The 23,260-nt window shown below is 47.8% G+C and overlaps 1 protein-coding gene across 1 annotated transcript in view; it reads left to right on the top strand.

Annotated features, from left to right (window-relative positions):
* Window positions 1-200: 200 nt before the first annotated feature.
* The window catches only part of LOC141253043 (uncharacterized), a 160,458-nt gene continuing 137,398 nt past the window's right edge, over window positions 201-23,260 (top strand). The window contains exon 1 of the mRNA XM_073670805.1: window positions 201-276. Within this exon, the coding sequence (XP_073526906.1) occupies window positions 255-276 (22 nt within the window). The 5' untranslated portion in view covers window positions 201-254. The remainder of the gene's footprint in view (window positions 277-23,260) is intronic.

The following is a 23,260-nucleotide window of genomic DNA, read 5'->3' as shown; positions in this document are numbered from 1 at the left end:
ATTTCTTATGAAAATTGAATAATGATTGAGTTTTTATTTCTTACTATCATCAGTATAAGTAGAGAGAAGTTTTCATTGCCTTTTGGCAATTGTAAATAACATAGACAGATGGCTCCTTTAAGATTTTGCTGTGTTTCCTTCCATGCACAGAAGCCTCCTCCCTGCCATTTAGAATAGATTTAACTTTCAGTTTTAGGTTTGGTCAAACAAGAGGCAGTGGAGAACAAGAGAACAGTGTAATACTGATCCTCAGGATGGAAACTTTATCCGTTTCAGGTAAGGGATAATGCAGGATATATCATAGATAAGTATAAACGCTACTTACATTCTATTAATGAGAAAAATATAAGATACACAGTTCATTGTCACATACTTCCTGGAGGTTAAAAGTTTACTGTGCAGTTATAGGGTCATCACTGTGTGGCACCCTGCTACTACAGGTACCACAGGACGCAAAAGGGTGCATGGACGGACTTCTCCACAAGAGGCCCTCATTACAAACAAACACCTCCACCCTTCCACCTCAGACCACCAGATGGAGCCCTGTTAGGGATATATATATATATATATATATATGGAGGGTGGAGTCAGGCAGTTCAGTTCAGTAGTTTTGTTCAGTCAGGGAGCAGTCTGAGAGCAGCATGTCTGCTGCTGTGTTGAGGGCCAGAGTGTGGCCGAGGGAAGGAGAGAGAAGAGAGGAGTTGAGGGGGCAGAGGAGCGTCTGAAGCTCACCCCAAGATACTAGCCGGACACGGGTCCGTGCCTACAGGGTTCTCTACACCCAGTAGGGATAACCGGCATACCAGGAGGCTTCCAGACCCCTGGTCATCCTGAAGCTACCATCAAATACAGGACTAGGAACCACGAAGGCCCCGGCATCCAGGGATAGTGGTTGCCAAAGAAAAGTCCTACTACCAAGCGGTCAGGTGAGAGAGCAACGCACATAGAAGCTAGGCCAAGTTCCAGGCTGGCCAGAAGCTTAGAGAGAGGGAGACACGGATCAGGAGGCCTTATACCCGCTCACTGGGGAGAGTCCTGAAGTGCACCCTTCCTAGCAAGTACCGTGGACCATACCTGCCATTATACAAGTAAAGGTACTGAAGCGAATCCCCTGTGTGCGTGTCCGTCATTCCCCCTGACCCGACCGGGCCATCTCCCACCTGCATCCGATCCATCAACCCTGCCCCAATGGGGCCCGCTCCGCCTGTGGGGAGCAGAAACATCCCAGCTGCCATCCCATCACCCCCGGAGGTCTGCAGCAATGCTGGTAACCATTACCGGAAACCACAGGTGGCGTCACGAGACAAACTAAAAACATTAAAACCCCTTTTAAAGAGTGACCCCAGAGGACAGGCCCGGGAGCCAACTGTCGTGACACCCCACAGAAGGTACAGGCCCGGGTACCGAGTCTCCCCCATATATCCCCCTGGGCAAGCCAACTTCTGTCAGATCTCTCTGCTTACAGTGCAGTGGCTTCCTCAGGGATTTAAGGAATGTGGCAATGGGGACTTCTCGCTCACATGATGTAATTAAAACAGATGCTTCATTATGGTGAATATGCACATGGCACCTTTGATAGTGATTCCCTGCACTGTGTACACAATTATTAGGCAATTTGTATTTTTGACTAATTTTATTATTGAACAATTACTGTGTTGTGGTCAATCCAAAAGGTTAGTATTTAATAAATCTGAAAACTGAATGTTTAAGAAAGCAAACGTGAGGTTTTGTCTTCCTTAGGAGAATATCTATGTGTGTAGAAATATTGGGCAACTAACTGAAAAACATTAATTTTCCCATCCCTATTGTTTATTTTCCTCTCTTAAATTGAGAATAATAAGCATACAACTCAAAATGAACGATAATCAATTTCTCACACTTCACAAAATATATCAATGACCAATTTAGTTCTTATTCTTTTCAATAAAAGTCATAATCCTTCCATCCATGGAGTCTGTCAGTTTCTTAATCTGTTGGTGATCAACTTTTTGGGCCGCACAAACCACAGCCTCCCAGATTTTTTTTCAGAGAGGTGACTGTTTTCTTTCACAGTAAATTTCCCATTTAAAAAGGGTCCACAAGTTAACAATAGGGTTTACGTCCGGTGAGGAAAGGGCCATGTCATAATTCTTTCATCTTTAACCCCTTTCTGATGTGTGACCTAATAGTACGTCATGGTAACCTGGGTCGATTGGACCAATGAAGTACTATTAGGTCATATGGCGATCGTGCCTGCATACAAGCGGATGACAACATCCGGGTCACCAGACAGCAGGAAGATATTTTGGTCATGCGCAGTGCATGACCAAAGTATCTTCTGCATCTGCAGCGCCGACAGCCTGTGTAGCACAGGGATGGTGCTCCATCCCTGTGCCGTACAGGCGATCAGAATAAAAAAAGTGAAAGTCACATAGCGGGACACAGAATAAAAGTCCAAAAAGTGTTAAAAAATGAAAAAAAAAATTGTAAAAATATTAAAAAAGAAAAAATAATAATAATCCACCAAAAATAGGGGCTCTCCAAACGCGACATGATGTCCGCTCTCAATTCCAGCGAATTTTACATTCAAAAAGTCACGCAGTGCTCCTTCCCTTCTGAACTCTGCCGTGCGCCCAAACACTGTATTTGACCCACATATGGGGTATTAGCGTACTCAGGAGAAATTGCACAACAGTTTTTGGTGTCCATTTTCTCCTCGTACCCTTGTGAAAATAAATAAATTGGGGCTAAAACATCATTTTTGTGGAAAAAGTTAGATTTTTTTACTTTCACGGCTCCATGTTATAAACTTCTGTAAAGCACTTGGGGGTTCAGGGTGCTCACCACACATCTAGATAAGTTCCCTGAGGGGTCTAGTTTTCAAAATGGTGTCACTTGTGGGGGTTTTCCACTGTTTATGCACATCAGGGGAACATCCGCTAATTATTCAAGCAAATTTTACATTCAAAAAGTTAAATGGCGCTCCTTCCCTTCCGAACCCTGCCATGCGCCCAAACAGTGGTTTTCCCCCACATATGGGGTATCGGTGTGCTCAGGAGGAATTTCACAACAAATTGCATGGTGCAATTTCTCTTGTTACCCTTATGAAAATGCAAAATTGGAGGCTGAAAAACATTTTTGTTGCAAAAATGTGAAAATTTTATTTTTACCACTCAATGTTCTAAACTTCTGTGAAGCACCTGGGGGTTCAAGGTGCTCACCACACATCTAGATAAGTTCCCTGAGGGGTCTAGTTCTCTTCCAAGGGGCATTGGAGTGCCTCCCAATTTTTGGCAACCCTTGCATTCACTGCATAGGCCAACACTATGGGAGACCCACTTCCTAATAATGGGAACATTGTTTTCAGGAGGCCCTCTGACCGTCTCTTCCAAGGGGTATTGGGGTGCTTCCAAAATTTCAAAGGGGTATTGGGGTGCATCCAAATTTTGGGCAGCCCTGCCACTCACTGCATACGCAATAACAGTATAGGAGACCAACTCTTTAGTAATGGGAACAACAAAGCCTAGCTGGCTGATGGCTCTCTATAGTGTTGAGCGATACCTTCTGATATCAGGAAATATCGGATCGGATTGGATCGGACCGATACCCAAAAAGTATCGGATATCGCCGATTCCGATACCGGAAACCAATGCAAGTCAATGGGACAGAAATATCGGAATGAAAATAAACCCTTTCTTTCCTTGTAGGTTAATTCTACATGAAGGAAAACAACTAAGAATAATGTCGAATGTATTGGGGGAGGTCGGGGAGACAATAAAGGCATAGAGGTTTAGCCCAATCAAATGGAATAGCAGGAATTAATATATTTTTTTAAGACGTTCTGCGTTACGGAAATATTGACTATGTTAAGTATTTTTATATTTTGTCAGATATTTATGTTTCACTACTTCCATGCGCTTCACCTTCTTTTTTACTTCTCCCAAACTTTCTCCTTCATCATCCTCAGCATCAGCATCTTTTTCATCAACTTCTTCTTCACCTTCTTCACCTTCTTCTTCTTCTTCACTTTCTTCGTATTATTCTTTTTTTTTACATTCTTCATGTTCTTATTCAACTATTATTCTTCTTCATATTCTACTTCTTCATCTTCTTCATCTTCTTCTTCTTCATCATATTCTTATTTGTGACAGGCATTCCTGTAGTTGTTATTTATAAAAGTTTGAACATTACACCTTTCGTTCAGCCTGTCACAAAAGATTTACAACAGGATTTGTCCACGTTCAGTTTGGCCTGCAGCAGCAGGTCTTTTCCAGGGGCACCACGAGGAGGATCGGACTCACCCCCATACACTGCTTAGTCATCTTCTGCTTATAATTTAGATATTATCTTTTGCTTTGATTTTTAGTCTTATGCTTAATGTTCTTCTGCTTTTTGTTCTGCAGCTTCTTGTACTTCTGCTTCTTGGTTTTCTGTCTCTTGTTCTTCTTGGTGATTGTCTTCTTCGTCTTTGTCCTCTTGGTCAAGTTCTTCAGGGTCATTTTCTTGGTCTTCTTCGGGGTGGTCTTCAGGGACGTCATCTTCAGGGTCATCGTCTTTGGGATCCTCATCTTCAGGGTCGTCGTCTTCGGGGTTCTCGTCTTCTTCAGGGTGGTCTTCAGGGTCCTCGTGTTCAGGGTCATCATTTTCGGGGTCCTCGTCTTCTTCGCGGTCGTCTTCAGGGTCCTCGTCTTCAGGGTCCTCGTCTTCAGGGCCCTCGTCTTCGGGGTCCTCGTCTTCTTCGGGGTGGTCTTCAGGGTCCTCGTCTTCAGGGTCCTCGTCAGGGAGATCCAGAGTGATTACCAAGAACCATTTCAAAAAGCTTGAACTTGGAAATGTAGCAGAAGGTACAAGAAGGCTGAGGAACTGCCGAGAACCAGCTGATGGTACTGGAACCCGGATGGGTAGCAGAAGGTACAAGAGCCAATGGAACTACCGAGGACCTGCTGACGGTACTGGAGCTCGGTTACTAACCAGGAGGTACCTGTGCCAGAAAGCACTACCAAGGACCAGCAGACGTTGTTGGAACTTGGATACCAAGAAGGAGGCACCTAAGCCAAAGGCACTGCCGAGAACCAGCTGAGGGTACTGGAACCCGGATGGGTAGTAGAAGGTACAAGAGCAAATGGAACTACCGAGGACCAGCTGACGGTACTGGAACCCGGATGGGTGGCAGAAGGTACAAGAGCCAATGGAACTACCGAAGACCAGCTGACGGTACTGGAACTCGGTTACTAAGAAGGAGGTACCTGTGCCAGAAAGCACTACCAAGGACTAGCAGACGTTGGTGGAACTTGGATACCGAGAAGGAGGCACCTAATCCAAAGGCACTGCCGAGAACCAGCTGACGGTGCTGGAACCCGGATGGGTAGCAGAAGGTACCCATGTAAAAAAAAGTTGCAAGGCCGCGAGCCGGCTGCAGTTACCAAAACCCACAGTCCTACAGGGGGTGCTTGTCCTATTGGCACTATGGAACCAGCCTTCATTGCCAGATCCCGCAGCCCACATAGGAGTCACCTAAACTGCAGGCACCATAGAGTCGGCTAAACCGACCGCAACACGACAGGACAACGCATTGGAGGCAAAGTGACGTTGACACTACCCGGAAACTGCTGGCGTGCTGGAACCAGGCTGGGCAGGAGGGAGTACCCGTGCCAAAGACACTGCTGAGAACCAGCTGACAGTACTGGTAACCGGATGGGTAGCAGAAGGTACAAGAGCCAATGGAACTACCGAGGACCAGCTGACGGTACTGGAACTCGGTTACTAAGCAGGAGGTACCTGTGCCAGAAAACACTACCAAGGACCAGCAGACATTGGTGGAACTTGGATACCGTGAAGGAGGCACCTAAGCCAAAGGCACTGCCGAGAGCCAGCTGACGGTACTGGAACCCGGATGGGTAGCAGAAGGTACCCATGTAAAAAAAAGTTGCAAGGCCGCGAGCCGGCCGCAGTTACCCAAACCCACAGTCTTACAGGGGGTGCTTGTCCTATTGGCACTATGGAACCAGCCTTCATTGCCAGATCCTGCAGCCCACATAGGAGTCACCTAAACTGCAGGCACCATAGAGTTGGCTAACCCGACCGCAACACGACAGGACAACGCATTGGAGGCAAAGTGACGCTGACACTACCCGGAAACAGCTGATGTGCTGGAACCAGGCTGGGCAGGAGGGAGTACCCGTGCCAAAGACACTGCTGGGAAACAGTTGGCGGTGCTAGAACCCAGGGTAAATACTAAAAACAGAGTGGAGCCAGAGGTGTAATTGGAGCAAGTTTTAAATCAGTAGTACAGTGGATGTGGACAAAGCAGGAGAATTTGCGGGACACACAGCTGGGGATCAGCTGACGTTACTGAACCCCAATAACACTGGAGAAAGCATTGACTGTGCAGACGGCACTTCTGAGCAGCAACTAGCGGTATTGGAGCCCAGGGTAAATACTAAAAACAGAGGAGCCAGAGGTGCAATTGGAGCAAGTTTTAAATCAGTAGTACAGTGGATGTGGACAAAGCAGGAGAATTTTCCGGACACACAGCAGGGGAACAGCTGACGTTACTGAACCCCAATAACACAGCAGCAAGTGTTGTCTGTGTAGACATCACTTCTGAGTGCCAACTGGCGGTGTTGGAGCTCAGGGTAATACTAAAAACAGAGGAGCCAGAGGTGTAATTGGAGCAACTTTAAAATCTGTAGTAGTGTGAATGTGGACAGAGCAGGAGAAATTGCCGTCCGCACAGCAGGGGAACAGCTGACGTTACTGAACCCCAATAACACGGCAGCAAGTGTTAACTGTGCAAACGGCACTTCCGAGCGCCAACTGGCGGTGTTGGAGTTCAGGGATAATACTAAAAACAGAGGAGCCAGAGGTGTAATTGGAGCGACTTTAAAATCTGTAGTAGTGTGAATGTGGACAGAGCAGGAGAAATTGCCGTCCGCACAACAGGAGAACAGCTGACGTTTCTGAACCCCAATAACACGGCAGCAAGCATTGACTGTGCAGACGTCACTTCTGAGAACCAACCGGCGGTGTTGGAGCTCAGGGATAATACTGAAAACAGAGGAGCCAGAGGTGTAATTGGAGCAACTTTAAAATCTGTAGTAGTGTGAATGTGGACAAAGCAAGAGAAATTGCCGTCCGCACAGCAGGGGAACAGCTGACGTTACTGAACCCCAATAACGCGCCAGCAAGTGTTGACTGTGCAAAAGGCACTTCCGAGCGCCAACTGGCGGTGTTGGAGCTCAGGGATAATACTAAAAACAGAGGAGCCAGAGGTGTAATTGGAGCAACTTTAAAATCTGTAGTAGTGTGAATGTGGACAGAGCAGGAGAAATTGCCGTCCGCAGAGCAGGGGAACAGCTGACGTTACTGAACCCCAATAACACGGCAGCAAGCGTTGACTGTGCAGACGTCACTTCTGAGCGCCAACTGGCGGTGTTGGAGCTCAGGGATAATACTAAAAACAGAGGAGCCAGAGGTGTAATTGGAGCAACTTTAAAATCTGTAGTAGTGTGAATGTGGACAGAGCAGGAGAAATTGCCGTCCGCACAGCAGGGAAACAGCTGACGTTACTGAACCCCAATAACATGGCAGCAAGTGTTGACTGTGCAGACGTCACTTCTGAGTGCCAAATGGCGGTGTTGGAGCTCAGGGATAATACTAAAAACAGAGGAGCCAGAGGTGTAATTGGAGCAACTTTAAAATCTGTAGTAGTGTGAATGTGGACAGAGCAGGAGAAATTGCCGTCCGCACAGCAGGGGAACAGCTGACATTACCGAACCCCAATAACACGGCAGCAAGTTTTCACTATGCAAACGGCACTTCCGAGCGCCAATTGGCGGTGTTGGAGTTCAGGGATAATACTAAAAACAGAGGAGCCAGAGGTGTAATTGGAGCGACTTTAAAATCTGTAGTAGTGTGAATGTGGACAGAGCAGGAGAAATGGCCGTCCGCACAGCAGGGGAACAGCTGACGTTACTGAACCCCAATAACATGGCAGCAAGTGTTGACTGTGCAGACAGCAGTTCTGAGCCCCAATTGGCGGTGTTGGAGCTCAGGGATTACAGTTCAGGTGGTAGAAACATGAACACAACAGGAGACCTGGATACTGTTGCCAACCATTTATTTATTCTGGAAGAGGACTGGCAAATTCATGAGAGATCCAGGCCTTGTTCATTTTGAGAAAAGTAAGCCGGTCAACGTTATCGGAGTATAGTCGCATGCGACGGTCTGTTAGTACACCACCTGCGGCACTAAAGACGCGTTCCGATAATACACTAGCAGCAGGGCATGCTAGCACCTCCAATGCATACTGGCTAAGCTCTGGCCATGTATCCAGCTTACAGACCCAAAACTTGAAGGGAGAAGAGCCGTCTGGGAGTACACTGAGAGGGCAAGACATATAGTCTGTCACCATCTGACGGAAACGTTGCCTCCTGCTGACTGGAGCCGTCTGTGATGGTGTAGACATTTGTGGTGGCGGGGACACAAAACTTTGCCACATTTCGGCCATACTGGTCTTGCCTTGTGCTGAGGCGCTGCTTCTGCTCCCTCTTTGTGCAGAGCTTCCTCCACTGCCTCGACGCACTGAGCTGCTTTGTAAAGCACTAGCAGCACTGCTCTTGGTTGGAATGGAGAACATGATGGAATGCACCAGTGCGTCTTGGTACTCCCGCATTTTACGCTCCCGGTTCAATGGTGTTATGAGGCTTTGTAAGTTGTCCCGGTAGCAAGGATCTAGGAGGGTGGACACCCAATAATCAGCCGTGTTGAGAATGTGGGCGATGCGGCGGTCGTTTCTCAGGCACTGCAGCATAAAATCAACCATGTGCTGCAGACTGCCAACTGGCCAAGAAACGCTGTCCCCTGCTTGAGGCGTGATCTCTGCCTGCTCTGCATCACCCCACCCTCGCTCTAGATACTGACTACTAGAGCATTGTGTACCTCCCTCCTCTGGACAGATGTCTTCCTCCTCCATTGATTCCTCCTCATCCTCCTCACAAAGTGTCCCCTGCCTAGGCCTTTGTGAGGAACCACGTTGCGCAGACCAGGGGCGGACACAGACTGTAGTGGGCCCCTGTGCAAGAAATTTTTTGCCCCCCCCCCTGCCCTTCATAGGGCAACAAAGTTAGGTACACATAACCCCCCCATGTGCATCTCTCACCCCCCCATGTGCATCTCTCATCCTCCCCATGTGCATCTCTCATCTCCTCCATGTGCATCTCTCATCCCCCCCATGTGCATCTCTCATCCCCCCCATGTGCATCTCTCATCCCCCTCATGTGCATCTCTCATCCCCCCCATGTGCATCTCTCATCCCCCCCATGTGCATCTCTCATCCCCCCCCATGTGCATCTCTCATCCCCCCCATGTGCATCTCTCATCTCCCCATGTGCATCTCTCATCCACCCGTGCATCTCTCATCCCCCTGTGCATCTCTGATTCCCCCCACTCCTAGTTAATTAATTGTATTTAAAAAAAATAAAACTTGTTATACTTACCCCCATGCGATCCCTGCAGAATCCTGGCGCTCGTCCAAGTCGCTGCCACCAGGTTCTCCTGACGTTCGGCCATGTGATGGCGCCACATACATAGCCAGCAGCTTTTGTTTTGGCCAAAAGATTTTTAAAGCCGCCACCACGATAAGGTAGACTCTTCTGGCCGGGCCCTACTCTAACCTATTAAAATTTTCTTAAAATATCCAATACTCTTTTTAGATATATTTTTATTTAGTTTTCTTTAAGGGAATGTGTCATATACATTTTTTTTTAAAATGACCAATAATACCACATACAGGGAATACCGCCACACCATGACCAGACCACATATTACCACAATATAGTGACTTAATAATACCACACAGAAGGGAGAAAAACTGCCACACCATGACCAGACCACATATTACCACCACATTACTAATATTACCACTAGAGATGAGCGGTATTCGACTAGAACTGTTCGCCAATCTCAAATTCGAGCTGTTTTGGGCGGTGTTCGAGTTGTTTGACGAACCCGAACGATTTGCAAAAAATTCGGCTGTTCGAGGTTATGTTCGATAACTGTTCGTGCACCAAAAGCGTGTCCTGCATGTCTGGCGCTATTTAGAGCACCAATCATGCAGGGATTGTCTGCCACTCACTGTAATGCCACAGCCATGGTGGTTGTGGCATTACAGTGATTGCCCAAATCGATGGGAACAGTGCCAACAGTGAAACATGAAAAGCCGGCAATTCAGCAGCGGCATACACCTGTACCCGACAATTTAGAACCGAAAGAATAGAGCTTCACACATAGATTAGATAGATAGAAACATGTCAGTCACATATATATGAAGTACAGTGACAGTGTTGCTTACTGTACTTGTCATTTAGCGTAAAGGATTTATCAAAAAAAATAATAGTGTTTTCATGCACCGTCTCTTTAAAAAAGCCGGCCGGCAATTCAGCATCTGTACCCGACAATTTATAACAGACAGAATAGAGCTTCACACATAGATTAGATAGATAGAAACATGTCAGTCACATATATATGAAGTACAGTGATAGTGTTGGTTACTGTACTTGTCATTTAGTATTAAAATAAAGGATTTATTATTTAAAAAATTGGCGTGGGGTTCCCCTTAATTTTAGGCTCTAGCGGAGGTTAAGCAGACGGCTGGGGCAGATGTTTGAGACCTGGGAAGGGGGTAATACCCACGGAGCTTCCCAGGCTACTAATATCAGCCCCCAGCTGAATACATAGCCTTTACTAGCTATTAAAATGGGGGACCCCCCAAAAAAAATGACGTGGGGTCCCCCCTAATTTAATAGCTAGCAAAGGCTAGGCAGACAGCTAGGGGCTGATATTAATAGCCCAGGAAGGGATCCATGAATATTGGCCCCCTCCCAGGCTAGAAACACCAGCCGTCAGCCGCCCCAGAAATGGCGCATTCATAGGATGCGCCAATTCTGGCACTTAGCCTCGCTCTTCCACGCTGCCCTGGTGCGGTGGCAGGGGGTAATAGGGTTGGGGTTGATGTCAGCTTATAATGCCAGCTGACATCAAGCCCAGGTTAGTAATGGAGAGGCGTCTATAAGACACCCCCATTACTAACCCCATAGTCAAAGTTAAAAAAAACACAAACACCCAGAATAAAGTCCTTTAATTGAAATAAAGACACAATCCTTTATTGTTCTAAATTAAACCATACTTACCGTCACGCCCATTCCAGCTGAAGCCAACGATCTCCTGCAATAAAAGAAAAATAATAAAGCAACCTCATCCTTACCTTTCCATGGTTCCCACGACAGCTTCAGCTCTGCTACATCGAGATGACAGGCTGGACCGCAGCAGAACGCTGCCATCCAGCCTCTCATCCCGCAGACACTGAGAAGCGCAGGCTTGCTTGCGCTGCTCAGCGTCTCTCTGTGACGACATCCAGATGAGCCGAGTTCATGTCCAATGAACTCGGCTCACCTCATGCACGTCACTGACAGCGTGGGAAAATTCTCACGCTGAAGCGGTGAGTGCAGGAGAATTCTCCCACGCTGTCAGTGACGTGCATAAGGTGAGCTCATGTCCAATGAACTCAGCTCACCTCCTGCACGTCACTGACAGCGTGGGAGAATTCTCCTGCACTCAGCGCTTCAGCGTGAGAATTCTCCCACGCTGAAGCGCTGAGTGCAGGAGAATTTTCCCACGCTGTCAGTGACGTGCATAAGGTGAGCTCATGTCCAATGAACTCAGCTCACCTCCTGCACGTCACTGACAGCGTGGGAGAATTCTCCTGCACTCAGCGCTTCAGTGTGAGAATTCTCCCACGCTGAAGCGCTCAGTGCAGGAGAATTTTCCCACGCTGTCAGTGACGTGCATGAGGTGAGCCGAGTTCATTGGACATTAACTCGGCTCATCTGGATGCCCTCACAGAGAGACACTGTGGAGCGCAAGCAAGCCTGCGCTTCTCAGTGTCTGCGGGATGACAGGCTGGATGGCAGCGTTCTGCTGCGGTCCAGCCTGTCATCTCGATGTAGCAGAGCTGAAGCTGTCATGGGAACCATGGAAAGGTAAGGATGATGTTGCTTTATTATTTTTCTTTTATTTCAGGAGATCGTTGGCTTCAGCTGGAATGGGCGTGATGGTAATTATGGTTTAATTTAGAACAATAAAGAATTGTGTGTTTATTTCAATTAAAGGACTTTTTTCTGGGTGTTGTGTTTTTTTTAAATACTTTACTAGAAATTCATGGTGGTCATGTCTAATATTGGCGTGACCCCATGAATTTCGGGCTTAGGGCCAGCTGATAATGCCAAGCTGGCCCTAACCCCTTTATTACCCAGTGAGCCACCGCATCAGGGCCCTGGATGAGTTGGGTACAGCGCCAGAAGATGGCGCTTCTATGAACGCGCCATTTTCCGGGGTGGCTGCGGACTGCAATTTGCAGCGGGGGTGGCCCAGAAAGCTTGGGCCTCCCTGCGCTGCGGATTCCAGCCCCCAGCTGCCTAGTTGTACCTGGCTGGACACAAAAACAGGGCGAAGCCCCACGTCAATTTTCTTTAAATTATTTCATGAAATAATTAAGAAAAAAAGGGCTTCCCTATATTGTTGTGTCCGGCCAGGTACAAATAGGCAGCTGGTGGATGGGGGCAGCCCGTTCCTGCCTGCTGCACCTGAGTGGACACAAATATAGTGCGAAGCCCCACGTCAATTTTTTTTAAATTATTTCATGAATTTCCTGAAATAATTTAAAAAAATTGAAGTGGGGCTTCGCACTATATTTGTGTCCAGCCAGGTACAGCAGGCAGGAACGGGCTGCCCCCATCCACCAGCTGCCTATTTGTACCTGGCCGGACACAACAATATAGGGAAGCCCTTTTTTTCTTAATTATTTCATGAATTTCATGAAATAATTAAAAAAAATTGAAGTGGGGCTTCGCACTATATTTGTGTCCAGCCAGGTACAGCAGGCAGGAACGGGCTGCCCCCATCCACCAGCTGCCTATTTGTACCTGGCCGGACACAACAATATAGGGAAGCCCTTTTTTTCTTAATTATTTCATGAATTTCATGAAATAATTAAAAAAAATTGAAGTGGGGCTTCGCACTATATTTGTGTCCAGCCAGGTACAGCAGGCAGGAACGGGCTGCCCCCAACCACCAGCTGCCTATTTGTACCTGGCCGGACACCACAATATAGGGAAGGACTTTTTTTCTTAATTATTTCATGAATTTCATGAAATAATTAAAAAAAAAGTACGTGGGGCTTCGCCCTATTTTTGTGTCCAGCCAGGTACAACTAGGCAGCTGGGGGCTGGAATCTGCAGCGCAGGGAGGCCCAAGCTTTCTGGGCCCCCCCCCGCTACAAATTGCAGTCCGCAGCCACCCCGGAAAATGGCGCGTTCATAGAAGCGCCATCTTCTGGCGCTGTACCCAACTCATCCAGGGCCCTGGTGCGGTGGCTCACTGGGTAATAAAGGGGTTAGGGCCAGCTTGGTATTATCAGCTGGCCCCAAGCCCAAAATTCATGGGGTCACGCCAGTATTAGACATGACCGCCATGAATTTCTAGTAAAGTATTTAAAAAAAACACAACACCCAGAATAAAGTCCTTTAATTGAAATAAAGACACAATTCTTTATTGTTCTAAATTAAACCATACTTACCATCACACCCATTCCAGCTGAAGCCAACGATCTCCTGCAATAAAAGAAAAATAATAAACCAACCTCATCCTTACCTTTCCATGGTTCCCACGACAGCTTCAGCTCTGCTACATCGAGATGACTGGCTGGACCGCAGCAGAACGCTGCCATCCAGTCTGTCATCCCGCAGACACTGAGAAGCGCAGGCATGCTTGCGCTCCTCACTGTCTCGCTGTGACGGCATCCAGATGAGCCGAGGTCATGTCCAATGAACTCGGCTCACCTCATGCACGTCACTGACAGCGTGGGAAAATTCTCACGCTGAAGTGCTGAGTGCAGGAGAATTCTCCCACGCTGTCAGTGATGTGCATGAGGTGAGCTCATGTCCAATGAACTCAGCTCACCTCCTGCACGTCACTGACAGCGTGGGAAAATTCTCCTGCAATCAGCGCTTCAGCGTGAGAATTTTCCCACGCTGTCAGTGACGTGCATGAGGTGAGCCGAGTTCATTGGACATGAACTCGGCTCATCTGGATGTCGTCACAGAGAGACGCTGAGCAGCGCAAGCAAGCCTGCGCTTCTCAGTGTCTGCGGGATGACAGGCTGGATGGCAGCGTTCTGCTGCGGTCCAGCCTGTCATCTCGATGTAGCAGAGCTGAAGCTGTCGTGGGAACCATGGAAAGGTAAGGATGAGGTTGCTTTATTATTTTTCTTTTATTGCAGGAGATCGTTGGCTTCAGCTGGAATGGGCGTGATGGTAAGTATGGTTTAATTTAGAACAATAAAGGATTGTGTCTTTATTTCAATTAAAGGACTTTATTCTGGGTGTTTGTGTTTTTTTTAACTTTGACTATGGGGTTAGTAATGGGGGTGTCTTATAGACGCCTCTCCATTACTAACCTGGGCTTGATGTCAGCTGGCATTATAAGCTGACATCAACCCCAACCCTATTACCCCCTGCCACCGCACCAGGGCAGCGTGGAAGAGCGAGGCTAAGTGCCAGAATTGGCGCATCCTATGAATGCGCCATTTCTGGGGCGGCTGACGGCTGGTGTTTCTAGCCTGGGAGGGGGCCAATATTCATGGCTCCCTTCCTGGGCTATTAATATCAGCCCCCAGCTGTCTGCCTAGCCTTTGCTAGCTATTAAATTAGGGGGGACCACACGTCATTTTTTTTGGGGGGTCCCCCATTTTAATAGCTAGTAAAGGCTATGTATTCAGCTGGGGGCTGATATTAGTAGCCTGGGAAGCTCCGTGGGTATTACCCCCTTCCCAGGCTTCAAACATCTGCCCCAGCCGTCTGCTTAACCTCCGCTAGAGCCTAAAATTAAGAGGAACCCCACGCCAATTTTTTTAATAATAAATCCTTTATTTTAATACTAAATGACAAGTACAGTAACCAACACTATCACTGTACTTCATATATATGTGACTGACATGTTTCTATCTATCTAATCTATGTGTGATGCTCTATCTTTCTGTTCTAAATTGACGGGTACCGCTGCTGAATTGCCGGCCGGCTTTTTTAAAGAGACAGTGCATGAAAACACTATTATTTTTTTAAATAAATCCTTTACACTAAATGACAAGTATAGTAAGCAACACTATCACTGTACTTATTATATATGTGACTGACATGTTTCTATCTATCTAATCTATGTGTGAAGCTCTATTCTTTCTGTTCTAAATTGTCGGGTACAGATGCTGAATTGCCGGCCGGCTTTTTTAAAGAGACGGTGCATGAAAACACTAATATTTTTTTTAATAAATCCTTTACACTAAATGACAAGTGCAGTAACCAACACTGTCACTGTGCTTCTTATATGTGTGACTGACATGTTTCTATCTATCTAATCTATGTGTGATGCTCTATTCCTTCTTGTCTAAATTGTCGGGTACCGGTGTATGCCGCTGCTGAATTTGCCGGCCGGCTTTTTTAAAGAGAGTGTCTTCTGAGCAGTTTGTCAGCTTTTGGACACCTTTGCAGGTGTTTTCTATGTGTTTCTATGTGTTTTTGTTTGCCTGCCATTGGTTTTAACGGTGTTCGACGGTGTTCTAAGGTGTTCGACGAACAGTTCGACGAACAGTTCCTCGAACATCCCGGTGTTCGACGAACCGAACCGAACCCGAACACTACGGGGGTGGCTCAACACTAATTACCACCACATTACTAATATTACCATAAGTGTCATTATACACGGGAGCTCTATACATGGTATACAGCGTATAATGTAAGTGTCCAGGTAATCTAGTGATCATCAGTGACATTATACACAGGAGCTCTGTATATAGTGTCAGTGTACAGGTAATACAGTGATCACCAGTGACATTATACACAGGAGCCCGGTACATAGTATATAGTGTAAGTGTACATGTAATACACTGACTCTATGGTGACGTCTCTAGGTGAAGTCCTTCAGCTACGCTTTTCTCCTTCATCCAGCACAGATGGCCATCACGTCTTCCAGCCAGGACTCGTCTCTGCATAAAATAACACAGTTATCTAGAGCACATTCCCCAACTTCTACATTACGCAGCTGAATACAGACGTGCATCCACCATCAATATATAGTTAGTTATTATGCAATCTACCATTCCAAATATAAATTGTAATCCACCACGGTGCCCCCATTAACTGTAAATAGGCACTTAATATATCATTTAATTAGAACCTCTACTCTTTCAGCCAATTTGTTACCAGTCACACTCCTGCATCCGCAACGCCCCCTACTCTATACTTCCTGCTCCCCGGATTCATTATTTACATGCACCCCCTTCCCCAATTCATTATATCATGTCCGTGCTCTCCTCACCCCATCATCATTTATCATTTACTCTCCCCCACCCCACATTCATTATGTGCAGCTCATTATCCCCCTACTCCCAATTCCCCCATGTGCAGTTCTCACCCCCCCCGCCATGTGCAGCTCTCAAACCCCCCATGTGCAGCTCTCAAACCCCCCCATGTGCAGCTCTCAAACCCCCCCATGTGCAGCTCTCATCTCCCCCATGTGCACATCTCTCACCCCCCCATGTGCACATCCCTCACCCCCCCATGTGCACATCTCTCATCCCCCTCCCCACATGTGCACATCTCTCATCCCCCTCCCCCACATGTGCACATCTCTCATCCCCCTCCCCCACATGTGCACATCTCTCATCCCCCTCCCCCACATGTGCCCCCCATGTGCAGCTCTCAAACCCCCCCATGTGCAGCTCTCATCTCGCCCATGTGCACATCTCTCACCCCCCCATGTGCACATCCCTCACCCCCCCACATGTGCACATCTCTCATCCCCCTCCCCCACATGTGCACATCTCTCATCCCCCTCCCCCACATGTGCACATCTCTCATCCCCCTCCCCCACATGTGCACATCTCTCATCCCCCTCCCCCACATGTGCATCTCTCATCCCCCCCATAGTGCATCTCTCACCCCCCCACCATAGTGCATCTCTCATCCCCCCCACCATAGTGCATCTCTCACCCCCCCACCATAGTGCATCTCTCATCCCCACCATAGTGCATCTCTCATCCCCACCATAGTGTATCTCTCATCCCCACCATAGTGTATCTCTCATCCCCCCCACCATAGTGCATCTCTCATCCCCCCCACCATAGTGCATCTCTCATCCCCCCCATAGTGCATCTCTCATCCCCCCCACCATAGTGCATCTCTCATCCCCCCCCACCATAGTGCATCTCTCATCCCCCCCCACCATAGTGCATCTCTCATCCCCCCCACCATAGTGTTTCTCTCATCCCCAGCATAGTGTATCTCTCATCCCCACCATAGTGTATCTCTCATCCCCCCCACCATAGTGCATCTCTCATCCCCACCATAGTGCATCTCTCATCCCCCCCATAGTGCATCTCTCATCCGCCCCATAGTGCATCTCTCATCCCCACCATAGTGCATCTCTCATCCCCCCCATAGTGCATCTCTCATCCCCCCCACCATAGGGCATCTCTCATCCCCCCCATAGTGCATCTCTCACCCCCCCATAGTGCATCTCTCATCCCCCCCATAGTGCATCTCTCATCCCCCCATAGTGTATCTCTCATCCCACCCCCAATAGTGTATCTCTCACCCCCCCCATAGTGCATCTCTCATCCCCCCCATAGTGCATCTCTCATCTCATTCCCCCCACTCCTAGTTAATTGTATTTAAAAAAAAATAAAACTTGTTAGACTTACCCCCATGCGATCCCTGCAATATCCTGGCGCTCATCCAAATCGCTGTCACCAGGTTCTCCTGACTTCCGGCCATGTGACGGCGCCGTCACATGACCGGAAATCAGGGGAATCATGAAGGCACTGCCTTAGCAGCGCAGCACAGCGCTGAGATGTCCCGGACCCGGCGCTTAGCATGGGGCCGGGGGCCCCATGAGGAGAGAGACGTACAAGAGGGGGGCCCCCGAGGGGGCCCCGACCGACCGGGCCCCATACTGGAGCCAGGGCAGTCATGCCCTGATGGCGGCACTGCTGGAGGCTGGAGGGGCCCCCTCTCCCTCGGGGCCCCCGTTCAATGAACGGGCTGCACGGGCGGTAGTTCCGCCCCTGGCGCAGACTGTAGAGAAGCAGATGGCATTTGTGACTCCTCATCCTCCACCTATTCCAAAACCTCGTCCCTTAGTGCTTGCAGTGTTTTTTCAAGCAGGCAGATAAGAGGGATAGTCATGCTGACTAGTGCATCATCTGCACTCGCCATCTGCATGGAATAATCGAAGGCACGCAAAACGTGGCAAATGTCCTTCATAGAGGCCCACTCAGTGGTGGTGAAGTGTGAACGGCGCGCACTGCGACTTGTTTGCGCCTGCTGCAGCGTGTACTCCATTACTGCTGCCTGCTGCTCACACAACCTCTCCAACATATGTAACGTTGAATTCCACCTGGTGGGTAGGTCACATATTATGCGATGTTCTGGAAGGCGTAATCGGCGCTGCAGAGCTGCAATGCGCGATCTTGCGTTGCTGGAACGCCGCAAGTGATCGCACTCTATGCGGACCTTGTGAAGCAGTGCATCAAGATCCAGATAGTCCCTCAAAAAACTCTGCACGACCAAGTTGAGCACATGTGCCAGACATAGGATATGAGTGAGGTTGCCTAGGCCCAGAGCTGCCACCAGATTTCGGCCATTGTCACACACTACCATGCCTGGCTGGAGACGCTGGCACAAACCACACGTCGCTCTGCTGCTTGATGGCATTCCAGAGCTCCTGCACTCTGTGGCTTCGATTTCCCAAAGAAATTAATTTTAATACGGCCTGTTGACGTTTGGCCACGGCTGTGCTCATATCGGTCATCATAACAGGTAACCATTCACGGGTCGATGTGGAGGTAGACCGTGACGGCTCCTGCAGCGCTGATTCAGAGGAACTGGAGTATGAGGAGGAGTCAATGTGTACAGACTGGATTCCTGCAATCCTTGGAGTTGGCAGAACACGTACAGCGCCACTCTCAAGATCTGTACCCGGCTCCACAACATTTACCCAATGGGCAGTGAGGGAAAGGTATCGTCCCTGTCCATGCTTACTGGTCCACGCATCGGTGGTCAGGTGGACCTTGCAACTGACGGCGTTTTGTAGCGCATGTTTAATTTTTCCCTCCACATGCTGTTGCAGGGCAGGGACGTCTTGCCTGCTGAAATAAAAGCGGCTGGGCACGTTGTATTGTGGGACTGCCAATGCCATAAAGTTACGGAAGGTGTCAGTCTCCACCAGCCTGAATGATAGCATTTCAAGGGCCAGTAGTTTAGCAATGCCAGCATTCAGAGCCTGTGCTCGGTGGTGGTTTGCCGAGTATGGGCGCCTTTTCTCCCATGCCTGTGCTAACGATGGCTGTAGACTGGCCTGGGAGTGTGAGGATGACAGGGAAAGTGGTGCTGTGGGTGGAATTACACTGTGTCTCTGTACAACAGTGCCAGAGATTCTTCCATGGCGATCCTGTGAGGAAGCCGAACCAGCTGTGTGTGAGCTGGAGGAAGAGGCTACAACACGAGCTGAAGAGGTGGTAGGTGGCGCTGTAGGTTGGCCTAGGTCTTCAGTGTGTTTTTGTAACTCCACCACGTGCTTGGTCCGCACATGTTTCCACATATTTGTGGTATTGAGGTTGCTGACACTTTTCCCTCTTTTCACATTCTGATTACACAGCTTGCATTTGACAAAGCAAATGTCATCTGCAACTGTGTCAAAAAAGGACCAGGCACTGCAAGTCTTGGGAGTGCCCGCTTTGGATTTTGGAAGAGCCATGCTCCTAATGGGTGCCGAAGTGGAGGCTACAGGCAACCAAGTCTGCTCCCTCCCTCTCACTCCTTTTTGGGCCGTTCGGGGAATCTCTTCCTCAGAGCTTCTCCCACCACCTTCGTGTCCCTCACGTCATGATGGGTCAAGGACCTCATCATCTACACCACCCTCTTCAAACAACTGCTTCTCCTGGGTAGTCTCGACAGCACAGTACACACCAGAAAGTGGCACCTGAGTCTCATCATCAGATGCGTACTGAGGTGTGCTGCTGACCATAAGCACTGGCCCACCCGCCTCTTCAGATTCAGAGAGACAAAACGGTTGCGCATCACTGCATACTACCTCTTCTTCAAATTCTCGAATTCTGCTTGGCTGGCCCCCTCTTTCCAAGCCAAGAGATTCAGAGAACAGAAGTAGAGATGGCTCCTGTCCAGGGCTCTCTGACTGCCTGGGCAATTTGGCAGGTGGTGAAGAGACAGATGGGTGCTCTTCAGTGCTCAGGACCTCAGAGGATCTGGAACTAATTTAAGTCGATGCGTTAGCTGCCATCCATCCGACAACGGCTTCAATTTGGTCCTCCCGCAGCAGTGGGGTACAGCTAGCTCCTACAAAGCTGTGCATAAAGGACTGTTTCCTGGTAAAACTGGGGGATGCTGAGTCACTGGTGCCCACAGCAGGCACAGAATCCCCACGTCCTCTCCCTGCAGGCACAGAATCCTCACTTCCTCTCCCTGCAGAAACTCCACGCCCACGCCCACGCCCACGACCACATGCCTTACTCCCTGCCTTCTTCATCTTGGTAGACTGATAAAGATAGGCAGAAAAGTGCTAAGGGCTTAGTGTGCTTATTCCTGAACAGCTGCTAACAGGTATAAGAAACACTAATTTTATAAAGTGTGGACTAGACTTTAATATGAGCTAATGTGGCCTACACAACTGTAAAGTGGAGTGTTTGGTGAACTTTATTTAGGTTTTTTTTGTCACAAAAAGACACTGGATGTGCCCAAAGATGTAATACCGATAGTATCACAAACTTTTTGTAGCTATTACAATGTAGGAAGGTAACCTACAATGCAATAGATGAGGCTACAAAAAATAGGCTAATACTAATCTGGCTGGGGTTGCAGGGCACAATGCTGCAGAAAGGCTCCTCTAACTACTCCTATATAGTGTGTTTGGAACCAATTTAGCTGAATACGGATGGAACCACCACACTAATAGGAGAAATCAGGAAAAAATATGAATTGGCAAAAAAGGACAATGTATGAGGCAGTGACACACACTGAGGGCACTACAACCAGACGTGGCTGAAGCACACACTACAGGGTGAGCTGCACTCACACACACAGACCTTGCAGGCAGTGGTGAACAGTGCAGATGCAGAGCACTGTGCACTAGCGCTGCATGACCAAATAAAAATTCTCTATCTACTCCTATATAGTGTGTTTGCAACCAATTTAGCTGAATACGGATGGAACCACCACACTAAAGGAGATATCAGGAAAAATTATGAATTGGCAAAAAAAGGACAATGTATGAGACAGTGACACACACAACCAGACTTGGCTAATGCACACACTACAGGGTGAGCTGCACTCACACACACAGACCTTGCAGACAGCGGTGAACAGCACAGAGAACTATGCACTAGCGCTGCAAGGCACAGAGATTTATAAAGTAGCTTGGGTAAAGCAGAATAAACCAAATAGGTAGCTAAAACTGTCCCTCAGAACAACAGCGTCCTATCCCTAACTGAATTCACAGCAGAGTGAGCTGAAAATGGCGGCGGCGGCTTTTATAGTGCATCATGACATCATTTCAGCAGCCAATCACAGCCATGCCATTAGTTAAGATGCCTACATGCCTAACAGGATGTGCCCACACTTCTTAGGATCCTCATTGGCTGAATAAAATGAAACTGGCTCATTGCATTATGGGAACTTCCGATTCCGGTATACGATATTGCAAAAGTATCGGAATTAAGTATCGGAATTCCGATTCCGCGAATATCGGCCGATACCCGATATTTCAGTATCGGAATGCTCAACACTACTCTCTAACTATAGTGAGGGCCGACTGCTGGCCCTTTAAGAATAGTAAAGGCTGCCTGATGGCCCTATAAAAATAGGGTTTGTGACTTTCAGAGTCCCTCATTCATAAATGAAACAGGATGTGTCTGATCATGTCTCACACACCACATGGCCAAAGAAGGTTATAAAATGTTAAAATGACATTTCCCGGTGAATGCATTTGTCACGGTTGAAAGCAATGCAAAAGTGTAAAAATGCATGAAAAACGCTACGTGTGAGCATAGCCCAAGGTGTGGAGGAGTATTTTTGTCTTTGGTTATTTATTTTGCCTTATATACAAATCATTACCCTGACAGGATTTTCCTTAACATATTTCCCAGGAAAATCCATTTTGGTTTCGCATTAGTATGTTTTATTGTGAGTCCGTAAAAGTGGCATAATACCTCTGACAACATTGTTGACAGCATTGACCTGGGAGTCAGAAATGCTTCCAGGGGTCTTCCCCATGCTGTTCCCATGCCATTTGAGCACTGTTCCCATTAATTTGGGCAATTTTTATGCCCTCTGCAAACCGCTGGGGGCAGCTGCCGGAAAAATGCTTGAGTTTCCCATAGACTTACATTGGGCTCGTTACACGGGCCGAGCACTCAAGTATTCCAATGTGCTCGACCCGAGCAACGAGCGCTAGAGTATTTTAGTGCTCGCCCATCACTAGTGCCCGGCCATACCAGGCCGAACATCCCAACTGGCGCCACAAACCTTTTTATTATTTTACTATTAACCCTCACAATTGATAAAGAATGGTGCGCGCCCCCGCTCAAGCCAAACCAGCACTCGGACCGCCGTGCAACAGTACCTTGACCAAAGCAGCCCGGGTGGGGCAGCACACATCCCTGCCCATCAGCTATATGAACAGACTGCAGCGCTATGGAGAACGCAGCAACCTTGTCATTATCTACGAGACCCAGCTCTGTATGTAAAATAGCAGGTTTGCCAGGTTCTGCAACTAAGAACAATAAGTAGGACTGAGCTGTAATACTGGGCGCAGCTGTGACGTTATGTTATACTAGCAGCCCGAGTTCCGAAACAAATATTTTTCGGAAGCTAGAAAAGTGTGCTGAACCACTTCCAAGTTAAAAAAATAACTAATTACATTTCTGGATTCCCCGCATTTAAATATGTATTTCATAAGCAGGTTGATTCTGTGTTCTAGCATTAAGTTTTGAGTTAATCAGAAAATAACAGATCAATAGAAGCTGTGTTGGTAAGTTAATGTTGGTTGTTATAATGGCAAAGCCAGAGTAAATAAAAAAAGAACAGATCGGTAGAAGCTGTGTTGTTAAGGTAATGTTGTTGTTGAATGTATGTATGTATATAACTTGGCAAGACAACGA

Source organism: Phyllobates terribilis, unplaced genomic scaffold (genome assembly GCF_046119375.1).
Source record: "Phyllobates terribilis strain yellow unplaced genomic scaffold, ASM4611937v1 Scaffold_2__4_contigs__length_985480577, whole genome shotgun sequence".
Classification (NCBI taxonomy): domain Eukaryota; kingdom Metazoa; phylum Chordata; class Amphibia; order Anura; family Dendrobatidae; genus Phyllobates; species Phyllobates terribilis.
The sequence above is the reverse complement of the archived record's forward strand: the minus strand, read 5'-3'. Positions and strand labels throughout refer to the sequence as shown.